Genomic DNA, 17,763 nt, shown 5'->3' on the forward strand with positions numbered 1-17,763 from the left:
ACAGAAAACAGCGGGGCAGGGGATAGTGCGGGGATAGAGGGTAGCAAGAGATTGAGGTAGAAAGGGCTGAAGGTATCATCAGAGTTTGTGAAGTCAGTCAGTTGTTGTCAAAAAGTCAATGAGAGAGTCCAGATGAAGGGTGGGTCCATCATCGAGAAGGGAAGGCAAAGAGAGAGCAGCGGAGCGAAGACGACGTTGGAGGTATATTCTGCGTGCTCGTTGATAAAGTGGGCAGTCTAATAGAATGTGGCTAACCGATAATGGAACCTGACAATTCTCACAGAGAGGAGTAGGGCGCCTCTCCATGAGATAACCATGAGTAAGACGAGTAGGGCCAATGCGAAGATGGGAGAGAGTAGTCTCCCAACCTCGACACTGATGACAAGAAGACGGCCCGGTAACCTATGCTCGGTTTAATAGAATGAAGTTTGTTACTGATTAAAGTTGACAAACGTTGTTGCCAACGGGTATGAAGGCGGGTAGCTATTACAGCAAAATAGTCTGGAAATGGAACACCTCTATATGAAATTAGTAGGTCATGTACTGCTGACCACGCAGCATTGTCTGCCTGTTCATTGCCCTGTACGTCAACATGACCAGGGACCCAACAAAAAACAATATCTTTATGCTTGGAAGAGATGCGGTGTAGCCAAAGTTGGATACGGAGGACTAAGGGGTGAGGTGTATCAAATTTCTGTATAGCCTGTAAAGCACTAAGGGAGTCTGAGACAACCACAAATGATGACATAGGCATAGATGCAATACGGGTAAGTGCTGCAAGAACGGCATACAATTCAGCAGTAAAGATACTAGCCGAAGATAGTAAATGCCCTCGTACGACGCTGTCTGGAAACTACTGCGAATCCTACACTGTCAGAAGACTTAGAGCCATCTGTGTACACTGCAATGGAATGAGAAAGAGTGGAAGTGGTCAAGAAAAAGAGAGCGGGAAGCTACCGTAGACAGTTGGGCTCTCGAGCAAGGGAGTGAGAAAGAACAGACTCGAACAGCTGGAACTTCCCAGGGGGGTAGGGAAAAGTGAGATGCTACATGAACATAGAGAGGTGGTAATTGAAGAGAAGACATGAGCGAATGTAGGCGAAGGGACGGAGCAAACAGGGGCGGCAAACAAATTAAGAATGTCTACTAATATCGGTGACCATTCTATAAATGGAAGGATTGCGGAGATCATGAGAGCGTACATAGTAGCGAAGGCAATGGGCATCATGGCGATCAGATAAGGATGGAACGTTCGCTTCTGCATAGAGGCTCTCAACAGGGGAAGAGCGAAAAGCACCAAGGCATAAACGTAATCCTTGGTGATGAATGGGGTTAAGGCTAGAGAGAGTAGCAGGAGAGGCCACTGAATAGATCTGGTCACCATAATCAGTTTCAATAAAATGAGGGCGGAATGTAGGCGAAGGAGAGTTCGACGATCAGCTCCCCATGAAAGATGAGCAAGGGTTTTAAGAAGGTTCAGCCAGCTGTGACAAGTTGCCTTCAGAGAGGTAATGTGAGGTTTCCAGGATAACCTACGGTCAAAGAGGAGGCCTAGAAACCTGACTATTACGTTCAGGGATACGGGAGCCATAGAGGTACAAAGGATGATCGGAGATGACAGAGCGTCTAGTGAAAGTAATTTGGCGAGTTTTGGTACTGGAAAATTTAAACCCATGTGTGGTGGCCCAATTGGAAACACGGTCGACCGCATGTTGGAGAGAAACTGTAATGAGGTGACAGTCAGCGCCTGCACATGCAATAGCGAAGTCATCAACATAGAGTGATGACCAAATATTTGATGGAAGACTAGAGGCCAAATCATTTATAGCAAGGAGAAAAAGTGTTGTGCTCAGAACACATCCCTGGGGGACACCTTCAGCTTGGATAAAGTCCGGAGAGAGCACATTATTAACCCAAACACGGAAATGTCTGTCAGTTAAAAAGTTCTTAAGGAAGGATGGGAGATTGCCTCAAAGGCCTAAGGAGTGGGCTTGGGCCAAAATATTATACCTCCAAGTTGTGTCATATGCCTTCTCAAGGTCAAAAAATATGGCAATAACTGAGTGGTTATTCGCAAAGGCATTACGAACATACGTATCCAAGCGTAGTAAGGGGTCTAAGGTAGAACGGCCCTTACGAAAGCCATATGATGAGTGGAGAGACTGTTGTGTCTCTCTAAATACCACAGTAAACGTCTATTTACCAGGCGTTCCATCACTTTGCAAACCGCACTGGTAAGAGCAATGGGACGATAGTGGGAGGCTTCATGTCTCGTAGTACCCGGTTTGCGGAAAGGGAGAACAATGGCAGATTTCCACAGCTGTGGAAGAACTCCCTGTGACCAAATAAGATTGAAAAGGCATAATAGGACTGCAAGGGCTGACTGATGTAAATGTTGTAGCATATGAATATGAATGTCGTTGGGCCCAGCTGCCGATGATCGGCAAGCTGAGAGTGTTGCCTCCAGTTCCTGAAGTGTAAAAGGCACATTATACTGTTCTTCTCTGAGAGAAGAAAAGTCCAAGGGTGCTAATTCTCTGGCAGACTTTGAGGAAAGAAACGAGGGGCATAGATGGAGCCCCTGAGAAATACGGACCAGAAGATTGCCAATTTCATTGGCAACGTCTAGTGGGTTTGCTATATCAACACCGGCAACCCGCAGAACAGGAGCCGGGTCAGAATATTTACCACTTAGTTTTCATACTTTTTTCCAGACTGCACTCATAGAGGAAGCAGAGGTGATGGTGAAGACAATCTCGCCAGCAAAAGCATTTAGCGTCACGGATGACACAGTGAGCGATCGCACACTTCTGCTTAAAATCAAAAAGTCTCTCCGTGGTTCTATTGTACCGGTACCTGCCCCATGCAGTGCATTTCAAACGTACTGCATGAGCACAAGCAGGAGACCACCAAGGCACGCATTTCTGAGAATGCCTGCCCGAAGTTTGGGGTATAGAATGAGAAGCTGCAGTTAAAACGGAGGACGAGAAGAGGTGTAAAAGCTCATCAATGGAGGATGAAGAAGGAACCTCACTAAAAACAGTTAGTTGTGAGTAAAGGTTCCAATTTGCCTGATCAAATTGCCAGCGTGGGATATGAAGAGGTGGTGAATATGAAGGGGAAGTAAGAATGATTGGGAAATGATCGCTGTCATGTAAATCCAGGAGAACAGACCAGGTGAAGTCTAATGCGGCGGAGGAAGAGCAGACTGAGAGATCGATGCAAGAGAGAGTATGAGTCCGAGGATCAAAATGGGTGCGAGTACCTGTATTTAAAACATGGAGGGGGTGGGTAGCAAGAAAAGCCTCTAACTGAATGCCACGGGAATCACAGTGAGAACCTCCCAGAGGAAATGATGGGCATTAAAATCACCAAGTAACAGAAGTGGTGGCAGTAATGACGAAACAAGAAAGGCAATATCTGGGATAGATAATGCCCGAGAAGGAGAGAGATACAAAGAACAGAGTGTATATCACCTATGCAAGTGGATACGGGCTGCTGTGTAGTGCAGCTAAGTACGAACAAATAGCTGATGGTACGGAATATCAGTGCGTAGAAGAAGGGCACTTTCATTAAATGTCCCATCAGGAAAAGGATCTGAAGAATACAATAAATTATAGCCTGAGATAGGATAGATAACAGTAGAGTGTAATTTTGGTTCCTGTAAGCAAACACCAACAGGGGAAAACTGGGAGAGCAACATCTGAAGCTCACCCTGATTACCCGAGGCCGCGAATATTCCACTGTAAATAGGCCATGATTGGCAACGATAAAGATACCTGAAATCCTACAGACTAGAGGGGTTAGAAAAGTCCACATGCGGTGGCAAAGGAAAACGTTCAAGTAGCAAAGGAACGGTACGTTGTGAAGAAAGGAGTTGTGCAGATGGAGAAGAGGAAAGAGATGGAACAGAGGGTGGATCAGTGTCCAATGATGGTTTGGTCTCTGCAATATATTCAGAGATTGCTTCAAGTGTTTCGGAGTTCAGAGACGTCATATGGGAGACAACATTGGAGATGGAAGGAGGAGGAGTTTGAGTAAAGATCGGAGCTGTAATGGACTGTACCAAGGTAGGGGGGAGGGCAAAAGGGTGGAGGGAACTGGAGAAGTGTAGGAGGGGACAGAAGAGGCAGAAACCTGGGAGGTGGCAGAAGAGAAAGAAACTTGGGAGGGCACAGCGGAGGAAGGCACAGTACGAGGAGGATGATGAACCTCCACACTTGTAACAGAGCCAGTGAAAGGAAAAGACCCAGGTACAGAGACCAGGAAGGTAAAATGTGGAGGTGGATGAAGGGAAGGAGGGATTAAAGGAGATTTTTTGGGCCTCTGAGAAGTAGAGGGACGATTGGGAGGAGGTGTCGTACGAGGTCTTGTCGATACCGGGGTTTGTGAGGGAGGACACGAAGAAGTAGGGACGTCTGAGCCCAGGACAGCAAAAGAATTAGATACAGGAGTGACTATGGGACTGGCAACCGCAGAGGAGGCTGCAGAAGATGTGACCCCAGAAGTCAGGGGACGCTTTGAAACACGAGAATAAGAAACACGGGGCAGTCTCCCTTGGAGGCGGAGACGAGAAACCACCATAGCATAAGGGAGACCTTCTGCCTCTTTGAGGCAATGAATTTCCCGCTCATTTAAGTAGACTTGGCAACGGTGAGAGTACGAAGGGTGAGCCTCATGACAATTAAGGCAAGAGCGAGTTCGACTGCAAGACATATTAGAATGATCATCGGCACCACAGACTGGGCATTCGGCTATAGATCTGCAATATTTTGCTGGGTGGCCAAATCGCCAGTAATTCCTACACTGTTGCGGTGTAGGGATCACCTTCTGAACTTGTAACCGATATCCTGCTACATAAACAAGAGGATGGGAGTTCACGGTTGTCAAAAGTTAAACGAGCTTCCTGCCCGCGGGCAGGAAGAACGTAAGTGTCTACCTTGAGAATTGGGAGATCTTGGAGTTCCAGCTGTTCGAGAATGTCAGTGCCATATGTCTGGAAATTCTGTTGGACTCTGGTATGGGGCAGAATAACAGTACCACTACAAGAATTGAGGGAATGATGTTTTTCGATAGTGATAGGAATAGTATCGATATGTGAAAGAAGAGAAAGATCATGAGCTTGGGTAGAATTCTGGACTGTGATGATGCACGTACCACTCTTAAGTGCATGAAAGGAAATATCTCTACCAACGTGGCGTAGGAGTGCTTTGCCAATACTATGGTCGGAAAGATAGGCAGTAGAAGAAGTCGATCTTAATGTAAAGAATTTAGTCCATTGTGTGGTCTGAAACCGAGTGTGGAGAGGGAGTGCATGACGTGTCGGTCTTTTCAGAGTAGAATGGGAAGGTAATGAAGTAACATCATTAGGAGATTGTCACTGACGTTTAGAAGTGGGACCAGAGTCAGTCCGACGTAGGACGGGCTGGCGATTCGAAAATCGCTGCACCATAGAGGGAGAAGCCGGAAGCATAGTCAAAGGAGAGCGGAGGCCAGACAAATCGAAGAAGTCAGTGGAAGCCCCGGTACCTGAAGCGGGTGAGGAAACCGCACCAGCAAGAGGTACAGGGGCCTTAGGAATGTCCAAAGAGTGGCCAAAAGATGAGGCGAGGTCAGAACGGGGTGTGGTAACAATAAGGGGCCCAGGGGTAGCGGGGTCATGGATTGGGTACTTCATGGTTAGGTTACTTTTCTTTTTGTTTTTAAGAAAAAAAAAAGAAAGAAGAAAAAAAAAGAAGAAAAAAAAAGGGGGGACCGGGGAGGGATAGTTCCTAGGAGAAATGAAAGGGCAAGAAATCTCCCTCTGCGCCCAAGAGGACCTCAGCACCGCAAGTAGCGCAGATGCAGCATGGAAACCGTGCCATACCCTACCCATCATGCCAGTAAACCAGCAATCCAGGATAGCAACCTCACATCTGCCAAGCTACCTCGGTGGACAAAAGAGAGGGTGGCCGGATATCCGCCACAAAGCATACCTCCTTCGGCCACCACCCCCGAAATCCGAAAGGTGGCTTCCAGAGATGAGCCCGTTGCCCGAAAGACACCCAAAGCCACCCTCCGGGATACCGGAGAGGGATCGGGACATCCCCAGGCAATCCAGATTCCATGGCAAACTACGCCACCGCCAAGAACATCAACGGAATGGGATGGACCCCGGTACCCTTTCCCCTACCTAGGAACTAGCGCGCCTGTGGGAAAAAATCCCAAAGGCCAAAAAGGAAGGGCAAAAGAGAGGGGTGGAGAGGAGGAGGAAAGGAAAAAGGGGAGGATGGGAGAGGGAAGAGGGGATTGGGGGGTTAATTAGGTTTGGTCTGAGGAAGGAGACTGACAGGTCTAATTCCTCAGACCAAGAGCCTCTTCACCATGCCAAGGAGCCCCCCTTGAAGAGGAGCTTTTATATAATTCTTGCATTGTTCAGTCCTCCATTCCAGCAGTTGGTTCCCAGAATGCTCTATCCTTTCATCACATTCATAAACTGCCCCATCCTTGCTATGCACTAACCTCACTCACTGCCTCAGCCTTGCTATGCACTCACCTCACTCACTGCCCCATCCTTTTTATGTACTCTCATTCACTGGTCCATCACCGCACTACACACCTGTGCATTACCCCATCCTTGCAATTCTCACATCACTCTGCACTGCTCCATCATTCAGGTATGTTTGACACTCACTGAACACACTTTCACAGTACACCCACTACCTCATGAAACTCATTAAATAAATACAGTAACTCAATCACAAAAATACTTTCCAAATCATTATCTTTGTCATGTTCTAATTTTCAATTATTAAAGTATTGTCACTGTATAATGCATGGAGAATACCCATTTTTTCAGTCGAGGGTTTTTTTTTTTCCTTCAACAATTTCCTAAACACGAAAAACAGGGAAAACACTGAGTACAGGTTCACATCCCTTTATCCAAAAATTTGAAATTCGAAAAGTTCCGAAAACCAAAGTTTCTTCACGGAGTGTGGAGCGTCAGTCATCTCTGTGCTGGGTCACGCTGCCACGTGGCGGCGTTGAGAATCATTTTGAAATTTGAAACAGTACAGGCCCCAAGGGTTTCGGATAAAGGGATGTGCACCTGTACCTATGTTAGACCAGGTTCTACTAGCACGAACAGCCTAACCGATCAGGCCACCAACAGGGATACCCAGTCAGAAACTAGGCCATGGGGCCAATGACCCCCAGAATTAGCAACAGTTAAGCCTTCATCAACTTCTTGGTGATATACACAGCTTTCTCAAACTTTTCACAGATCAACATCCTGCTATGCGTCTTTCCAGCTATACAGAGGATAGCTCTTCATTCTTGTAATACAAGCCTATTATCTTTTTCGCGTATGGGTACAATTGGTGGCTGCGTTCACAATTCAGGTATTCTGCAACTCCTCGAGAGATGTCGTAGACAGTGCAAAATGCACTACCGGCCGTAATCATGCGACACTAAATTTTGAAGTATGTAGTAGTGTGCTGAAGTGTTCCACCACGAAGACAAAGTGTCACATTCGCATGCTTCGATTACAAACTGAGCTTAATTATCAATGCCCAATTTTGTTCATACATACTCTAAATGTTCTTATACACAGCTTCATCTATATTTCATAGCTTTTAAATAATATTTGGCTCAGCAACACAACTCGTGAAAATTTCCCAAAAGGACATAATGACAATTTTAATTGAAGGATACAACACAACTGTTCCCTAAAAAATGAAATATGACAAATTAATGAAAGAACACATCCAAGAAATCCAGTAACCGTTTATAAAACGAATCTATAAAGGATGGGTTTTATTTCAATAAGCTATTTTTACAAATAAATATGATTAATATAGAACATTTAACCTTAACATTTCTGCACATGTAAAGCTGTATATATTTTTAAATCTTAATAACACTAACACGTAAATAATATTAAAATATACAATATAACAATCTATAAATGCACAGTTTACACTTGGAAAAGACTTCCAGCAGAAGACAGAGAACTTGTCGTGAGGGACAAGCTTCGCAGAAAGCGAACAATCTTGCTTGACATATGCGAGCCTGGCGTGTGCTTGCCTGCTCACGTCCTCCCACTCCAACCTACCCCTATACTCACCAGGTTTATTGTATAATGCAGGGTTAGGTCTATTTGCCTCGTAATGGTCACTATCGTCCGAGTCAGAGAGTGTCTCTTCGTGCGAGCGCTTCCTCCTGGGCGGAGATTCGGCCCTCTCGGGACTCTCATCCCGCTGCTTGTAGGTCCGCTGCTTGTTCCTCCTGTTGCTCTTGAATGTTGTTGTGTGTTCTGTGGTGTCAGGTGTAGGAACCTCCAGAGGTTTCTTTATCTGGCCAACATCTGGCTTGGGTGATGACGATGACATGGGAGATTCTTTCTCTTTTTTCTCTTTGTCTTTTGCCCGATGGATTGACCGAGTAGATCTCGTCTCCGACTTGACCGGCTTCACTTCCTTCTCTTTTTTAACTTTCGACGGTGATTCCTTTAATTTCTTTTTTTGTTCTTTTATTCTCTCCTTCTCTTTCTCTTTTTCTTTCTCCTTATCTTTTTCTTTTTCTCTCTCTTTTTCTTTCTTTTCCTTGCTTTCTCTCACTTTCTCAATTTCTCTCTTCTCTTTGTCCTCTCTCTCTTTCTCAATCTCTCTCTCCTTCACTCTCTCCTTTTCTCTCTCTTTTTCCTTCTCTTTCTTCTCCCTCTCTTTTTCCCGTTCCTTTTCCCTCTTCTCCTTTTCCTCTTCATCCTTCTTCACTGGTTCACTGTTCGCCACTCGAGGATCACGCGAGGACAGAACGGGCACTTCACTCGACTTTGCAGTTTTTGTACTATTCAAGGAAAGAGCCGAAATCAACCGTGGATCCCGTGAATTTTCAATATTCAATCTGGGGTCTCGCGAACCATCCAGTGCAATCCTTGGATCGCGGTTATTTTCAACAATTAACCTGGGATCTCGCGTTGTATCACCAACTCGTCTAGGATCCTGTGTTGCTACTGGGTTAGACGCAGCAACCACAGGAAGCACTTGGTGGACACGCCGTGGGTCCACATGGATGGTTGAACTCACCTGTGGGGTATAAATACTTGTGGTAAATTGAACAAACCGTAATACAAATTTGAACAACTATTTAAGGGTTGTAATATTTGATCCATTCAAATTCATTTACCTGATTATTTCTTTAGCACTGCTTATCTGTATCTATATGATAATTTAGCTTTCATGATTCAACAGAAATTATTTTACCAAAATTTGACAAAAACAAATCTTTTAAAAACAAAACAATTAAATATTTCACTAGAAGAACAAGTAAGAAAAGTATAACAGATTACAGTTAATTATTCAACAGTATAGAAAACTGCAACCATACATTTTATACCAATTATATGAACAACGTAAAGAAGTCTGTTTGGTGTAGTAATCATAAAGCCTAACTTTAACAAAGAATCAAATTAATGTAAATTACTAGAATAACAAAGTTTACCATTAAATTATAGAGATAAAATTAACTGGCACTTAACTAGTTATAGAAGTGGAAGAAAAGTGATGTATAGTTTTTAAAATGTGCAAATTTGCTCATCAAGAACATCTACAAATTCTAACTCGTGATACAGAGCATTTTCATTTGAGAGTAAACACAAGCACCTCAACAAAAGCAACTGAAAAACTAAAAGACCCAGAAGGATCCAGTGGGGATCAGTGTTGTTTAAAATACTGAAGTTCTGTTAGACATTCAGAAAGTACAAGTCAAGTTTCTGGTGATGCTACATACACATGATGCTAATCTAGTAACCACAATATTATTTACACTTAATACTTAGGTTACAAACAAATGCAAGCTATAATACAAGCAGTACACCTCTACCACCTTAACTTAAATACAGGATGCCCCACATAAACAGCACTTCTTTTCAGTGTTCCATATTTTCGTTGACTTTCAACTGAGTGATTGTTCCATCTGCTAGTGACAATCACCAGTGCCTGGAACATAATGAACTGTGGCTCAATTTGAAGACAATGAAAACGTAGAACACTGGAAAGAATGTGCTGTATGTAATGGATAAATGTGTTACCAAAGAAAACATTAGTCATGGTATACTGCAACAAATATGATTAAAACTCATTACACTCCTTAGATAAATTGTTTGACTTAATCATATAAAAATTTTTATTAAGTATAAAAAGGAAATTACGTGGCATATTTTACAGAATTTGTTTTCGTTAACACTTTCTGGTTTACGGTACCACACTTAACGAAGCCTTTTGACACATGGTAACTCACTTTTCATATCAACGCTAACTACAGATATTAACTGAAGACAAATGTATAAATGTGAAATGCCCGCCATACATTACAAAAAGAACTGGACGGTGGATGAATCATGGTGAAATAAAAATCAAAGGGAAAAGCAGCAGCAGCAAAGAAACAAGAAAGAGGGAGATAAGGAAACCAATGGGGAATAATCAGGACACATGAAGTACAGGGATAAGCAGAAAAGGCCAGGAACAGGCAAAATAAAATGACAAAACAAAGGAATCTCTTAACTTGTAGCTAAGGTAGAGGACCTGACGTTTACCTTAAGAGGGTTTCAGGGATCAACACCCACATGACCCAGTCTCAGACCATGCTTGTTAGTAGATGGCTTGATCAAACAGGCTGTTGGTGCTAGTGGCACACACGTGCACCACAGCCCAATTGATCCGAAACTGACTTTGAACTCGTCACGTTTCCTCTTTAATGGAGTAGGGAGGGTTTTGACAATTCTTGCTTTCTTTACATTTACTTCATCCTTCAATGCACCCCTTCTTTTCACTGGAAATATTTTGGTAAGCTTCTTACAGATTTAGGACCAATTCCTCTAGAATCATCCAGGCATATATTATGATGCATCTTTCTTGCCTACTTTCCAATGAATACAGTTCAAGAAAGTTCAAACACTGCCAATAATTTAAGTGGTTGAGTTAATATACACGAGCAGTAAAAATTCCCTCTATGTTTTCCAGACCTATAATTTCACCTGCCCTAAAATGGGAAGTGTAAGAACAGAAGTATTCAAGTCTAGAAAGAATAAATGATTATCATCATTAACTCTTGTACTGAAGGTTCTAGTTATCCAGCCAATCATTTTCCTTGCAGTTGTATTGACACTGTTGTTATCCATAAAAGCAAGATCTTCTGACACTCTCTCAGGTCCCTCGAGTTAGACTTTCACTCTGTTGTGTAAACTTATATATGTACTCCATTGCAATTTTTGTGTCCTCAATTATTCCATAACTGTTACTGGAATTTATCGTCACTGAAACTTAGTTTTCTGTGGCCCACTGAAGCCTTGGTTTATATCAGCTTGGGGATTTGAAAAAAATATTTATTTTCTTAGATTGAAATTGTGCATTCTTATGATCTGAATACGACTAAAATGAGTGGAATCTAAGAAAAACTGGCATAAACATGCCAGTGATATTTACATTTTACAATTTACTAATGTCAAATTAAGTTTGCTATAATATTTAACACTATGTACACTGGCTTATATTAGATGGGTTTCAAGGCACTTTAGTACTTCAAGCACGAGAAAATGTATAGCCTGATATTGCTCTACATACAATATATGCACAGTATAAATTCAAGCAAACCATTTTTTTTATCACTTTGGTCTTCAAACAATATGTACAAGGAATAGTTATGAGATGTAATACTGCTCAGAATGTGGAAGTATGTGAGTATTAGTGTGCTTATTGACTCATTTCCATTGTATCATGAAACTGTAATATATTTAGAATGAATAAGGCATCTTGCTGGCAGTTCCCTTCATTGTTTGCTGGTAGGGAAGCTGGTGGTGGAACAACAGCTCTTGGATTCACGGTTTACTTATGGTGTCTTCAAGAGGGAGCTTGGACAGGTACCTAAAATCAGTACCTCCCCAAAAGGGCTGGTCAGGTCCTGACCAGGTCATGGGACGGGCCATGAGGGGTGTTGGTCCCTGAAATGACCTCCAGGTATACTCCCAATACATTAGTAAGGCAGTGTCACCCTATGATCCACTGCATGAACCCGCCTGGCCTTAGATTTTTTCGAAGGCATGAGGAGGTTGTAGGAGACCCAAACAGTTGAGCTGAAGTCATAAATATTAGCAGGTGTTGTGTCTGAGGGCACAAAAAATTGATACTAGCATGCTGAACACAATCATCTGTGTACTAGCCCAATAAAAAGTTAAATTAATTTCTAATCAGTTTATGCTAGCTTACAACTTGCAAGTACCAACCATACGGGTAACACACGTAGCCATAGAGGAGATAATCCCCAAAACTCTCACCAATTATACAAAAATAATAAATGACTTCAGCAGAACTTATGTATTGCACTCTTGTTCCAACTTTCAAACGACCTTCGCTGAAAGGTTGGCTATGAACTGTACCATATTTTGAATTGTCTATTTTTTTTAAAGGGGTTCAGGGAAACTAGTTAGCACTCTGAAGGAGCAGTGTAGATATATGCAGTTTTTTAACTGTAGTATTGTCATGCCTTTGCCAAGACAGCGATGAAGTGAGTAATGATGTAAGTGTTTCTTCTTTTACGGGTCACCCTGTCTCGGTGGGAAATGGTCAATAGAGACCCAAACTTATCTAAGATTTACATAGTGTGTTGATTTTGTGATTGCATATGTATCACATCATCCTATGAAATAAGAATGAAAGGAGAGAAGGAATGTTATTAGTATACATGTGAAAAAGACGCTTAAGACAGTAAGACACAAGAAACAGATGACAACTATTACCCAACAAATTGTGATTCTGTTGGTAATGAACCCTCTAACTGTCCAAACATAGATCTACGTTTGCGCACGTAGAGCTCCGCCCTTGATTTTCTACATAATAATGTCAAAACAAAAAAAAAAACGTAGATCTATGTTCGGAGCGCTATGCGAGCAAACGTAGATCTATGTTTGGACAGTTTAAGGGTTGATACTAACCATTCTGTTATACTATCCAGTACTACAACACCAACAATTCTACTGTACTACTCAGTACTACAATACCAACAATTCTACTGTACTACTCAGTACTACAATACCAACAATTCTACTGTACTACTCAGTACTACAACACCAACAATTCTACTGTACTACTCAGTACTACAACACCAACAATTCTACTGTACTACTCAGTACTACAACACCAACAATTCTACTGTACTACCCAGTACTACAACACCAACAATTTTACTGTACTATTCAGTACTACAACACCAACAATTCTACTGTACTACCCAGTACTACAACACCACCAACTCTACTGTACTACCCAGTACTAAAATAATTCTATTTAGTACTATACAATAATACTGTAACTATATAATTAATACCCAGTGCTACAATTAATACCAACAAATCTACTGTACCACCTAGTGTATGTACTCCATTATTAATACCAGAAATTCTACTACAATGTTTTCTTTGCTTTCCACATTATCATAGACACATTCCTGCCATGCAACAGCATTTTAATACACCACATATTTGCAGAAATATTTCGTAGATATTTTTTCCTAATGAGAATTTAACAAACTGTATTGCCGAATTGGTTACAATGTTAATACAATGCTCATACCAGTATGTGTTAAGCTAAACACAACATATGCGCCTAATGGGAAAAAATGCCACAAAGTATACTATTGTTTATTTAATATATAATAGAGCAAGAGCTGCTGAACACATCACTATACGGGTGCTCCTCGACTTATGATGGTGCAATAACTATTTTGGAGAGGAAACTGAAGATAATTACCTAGCATGAAGGCAGCAAGTCCGTAAATTGTGTTTATTTATTTTTCAATTCCCAATTTAGAGTAATTATTTATTTACTTATTCTGAGACATTAGTTATTTATTTACTTATTTATTTAACCCTTTCAGGGTCCGTCCCGTAGATCTACGGCTTTACGTTCAGGGTCCAAACCGTAGATCTACGCCATGAGCTCAGCTCACTCTGATAAACTGTGAGTGGTACATTTGGGCCTAGATATGAGAGAATACATCTATGTGGTATGTGTGCACCACATAAAACAGATCCTGCAGCACACTGTGTATAATGAGAGAAAAAAAATGAAATCATGATTTTTCGATTAAAACAGCAACTTTGCAGTGTTTTTTCGTATGTTTTTTATAGTTGTATTTGCGATTTCTTGGTCTCATTTGATAGAATGGTAGAGATATTACAGAAATAGAGATGATTTTGATTGGTGTTAGCACTGGAAATGGCTTGAAACTGAGCTCAAAGTAGCAGAAATGTTAACTTTTTGCCGATATTCAAGAGTAAACAAACGACCTCACACGTCTAATACACGTCAGCTGGTGGGTCTAATATACATTCACAAATATGGTGATGATATTTATACAATTATTACAGTATTGCATAACAGTAAATCTTCTATTTTTTGGTGTGAATAAAAATTCATTATGTGAATAAAAAATCAAAATGGAATTTATTTGTAAAGCCTCAAAACATAACTAATGAACAGAGGAAATGTTAGTTTAGTGCCAGGAATGCCTACATTGTTCATTCTGGACCCTATTTTGAAATTGGAATATTTTGAACTTTGTGTTAAATTGGCCACATTAACAATTTCCGATCACTTTATTTTGTAGTTGAAACAGTTGACTTGGCGATTTTTTGTGCTCAATCGATAGAATAGAAGTAATACTAGTGAAATAGCTAAGAATTTGGTTGATTGGAATAATGTAATTGGCCTAAAATGGGAGTCAAAGTCGGCAAAATCGCCGATTCGTAAATATCGCTGACACATCAAAATTCGCGAGAGCATAATTTCGTCAATTTTCCACCAAATTTCGTACTTTTTGTTTTATTACCTTCACAAAAAGATTCTCTACGATTTCATAAGAAAAAATAACATTGTTTTTTTGAAAATTCTTGGACACTGGTGCGTGACTCCAGATTTGGGCCTTGGACCCTGAAAGGGTTAACATACCATACTCATATTCAACTTATAATATTTTTTAATTATGATGGGTCTGTTAAAACGTAACCCCATTGTTAAGTCGAGGATTACCTGTATGTTAATGTCTCAATCAAGATGTAAACATGGTGGCAGTCTATGAACGGTAGAAAATGTTTAAGCACACAAAAACTCTTTCACCCCCCTCCCTGCAACCTTTCCTAGGATGACTCCTATCCACACAACTTGTCATTCACTATAATACATACATACAGCAATCTTAGGAAGTGTTAGTAATTTCTTATACGAGCAAAATAAGCCACGAGATTCATCACATTTTTCTCCCACTTTTCTAGATTAAATATGTCTAGACTGGAGAAACAAAGCTGCCACGCCATTCACACCTTGCAGTAATATGGCTTGGTAATTCATTAACGTGCAAACCACCTTCAGTGAGAACTACCCTTGCAATAACCATGCTGTCATAAGCCATAACATTGCATGTCTGAATGTAAACTCCTTTGTGGTATACAACTGATCCATTTTAGCTAAATGGTCAATAAATCAAGGAAATCTTCTCAACGATGTCACTGTTTTCAACCACAAGCAGCATTAAACAATTATTTAACGCCTCATGTACGTATGCATCCTTGCAGGGAAAAAATATTCAAAAATGACTTGTGAAATTGTAGTGACACAATTACAAACAAACGATATGGTACAGAACTGAACTCGCACCAAGTGAGTCACTTGCAACGAGTTCAATCCCCACCCATACCCTGGTTTTTCCAGCCAAAAATCACAAGGGGTTTTGCCCAGTCAAGTATACAAGTATCTACCTAACAAAAATGATGGGAAGACATTATATGTAGAGCAAACTTTAGTTTACAAAAGTTTCACTCTAAGTAGACCTTTAATAAATCTTTAAATAAAGATTTGATCTGGACATAGTATCTTGTTTTCCATAATTATGGGTAAGTCTTGCCGTTCAGCATTACTCTCATAAGCTATTTATTTTATTTTTTATTACACATCAGCCATTTCCCACCAAGGCAGGGTGACCCAGAAATGAAGAAACCCTTTCATCATCATCCACTTCATCACTGTCTTGCCAGAGGCTTGCCTACACTTAGTTATAAAACTGCAGCTTATCAACACCCCTCCTTCAGAGTGCAGGCACTGTACTTCCCACCTCCAGGATTCAAGTCCAACACGCCAGTTTCCCTGAATCCCTTCATAAATGTTACCTTTCTCACGCTCCAGCAGCACATCAACTCCTAAAAACCACCTTGTCTCCACTCGCTCCTATCTAATACGCTTACGCATGCTTTCTGGAAGTCTAAGCCCCTTGCACAGGAAACCTCCTTTGCCCTTTTCCTCTAACCTTTCCTTGGCCGACCCATACCCTGCCTTCCTTTCACTACAGATTTATGTGCTCTCCAGGTCATTCTATTTCATTCCATCCTCTCTAAATGTCTGAACCACCTCAACAATCCCTCATCAGCCCTCTAGATAAATACTTTTAGTAATCCCACACCTCCTCCTAATTTCCAAACTATGGATTCTCTGCATTATATTCACACCACACATTGTCCTCAGACACAACATCTCCTCTACCTCCAGCCTTCTCCTTGTTGCAATATTCACCACCCATGCTTCACACCAATATAAGAGTGTTGGTATGACTATACTCTCATACACTCCCCTTTTTGCTTCCAAGGATAATGTTCTTTGACTCTAAAGACTCCTCAGAGAAACACTCACCTTTTTCCCTTTATCAATTCTACGATTCACCTCATTTTTCACAGACCCATCTGCTGACACGTCCACTCCCAAATATCTGAACACGTTCACTTCCTCCATACTCTCTCTCTCCCAATCTGATATCCAACCTTTCATTATCTAAATTTTTTGTTATCCTCATTACCTCCTTACTCTTTCCTATGTTCACTTTTAATTTCCTTCTTTTACATACCCTACCAAACTCATCCACTAACCTCTGCAACTTTTCTTCAAAATCTCCCAAAAGCACAGTGTCATTGGCAAAGAAAAACTGTGACAACTCTCACTTCGTGTTTAGATTCTTTATCTTTTAACCCCATGCCTCTTTCCAACACCCGAGCATTCACTTCTCTTACAATTCCATCTATGAATACATTGAACAACCATGGTGATATCACACATTCCTGTCTAAGGTCTACTTTTACTGGAAAATAATCTCCCTCTCTCCTACAAACTCTAACCTGAGCCTCACTATCCTCGTGAAAACTCTACATTGCTTTCAGTAGCCTTCCTCCCATACAATTGCAACATGTGCCACATTGCCGCCCTATCCACCCTATCATACGCCTTTTCCAAATCCATAAATGCCACAAAAACTACTTTACCTTTATCCAAATACTGTTCACCTACACATTTCAGTGTGAAGTTTTAAACATATAATATACGGTATTGTACAAGTTTGGCAAAGCGATTTCTTAGTGTCCTAGTCAAACTTTCCAATAGAAATATATCCACAGCAAAACCCAAGCCAAAATGTGTGCCAACAACAAGGAATGTGAGTTCACCACTACCATACCTGTTTTATCATGCATGCTAGGAAAGTTCATTCCCATTAAATACTCTTTAAGACACCAAAAATACCTATATCTACCCATACATTCCTTTGAAAAGTAGTATAATTATCATTATATATTACGACTAGTGCAACTTCAGGCCGTATTAATTACAAATTATGCATGAAAAAAATTAGCAAGTGTGTGCCAAGAACATTGAACTTGTTTGCAATAAAGCCAAACTACTTGTTCATTCCCTC

General features: G+C 41.2%; 1 protein-coding gene across 8 annotated transcripts in view; it reads right to left on the reverse strand.

Annotated features, from left to right (window-relative positions):
* LOC128697225 (pre-mRNA cleavage complex 2 protein Pcf11) overlaps window positions 1-17,763 on the reverse strand; it is a 171,365-nt gene that overhangs the window by 80,134 nt on the left and 73,468 nt on the right. For all 8 annotated transcript variants that reach the window (XM_053788816.2, XM_053788815.2, XM_053788812.2 and 5 more), the window contains one exon: window positions 8,105-9,065. In XM_053788816.2, the coding sequence (XP_053644791.2) occupies window positions 8,105-9,065 (961 nt within the window). The remainder of the gene's footprint in view (window positions 1-8,104; window positions 9,066-17,763) is intronic.

Source organism: Cherax quadricarinatus, chromosome 89 (assembly GCF_038502225.1).
Source record: "Cherax quadricarinatus isolate ZL_2023a chromosome 89, ASM3850222v1, whole genome shotgun sequence".
NCBI lineage: Eukaryota > Metazoa > Arthropoda > Malacostraca > Decapoda > Parastacidae > Cherax > Cherax quadricarinatus.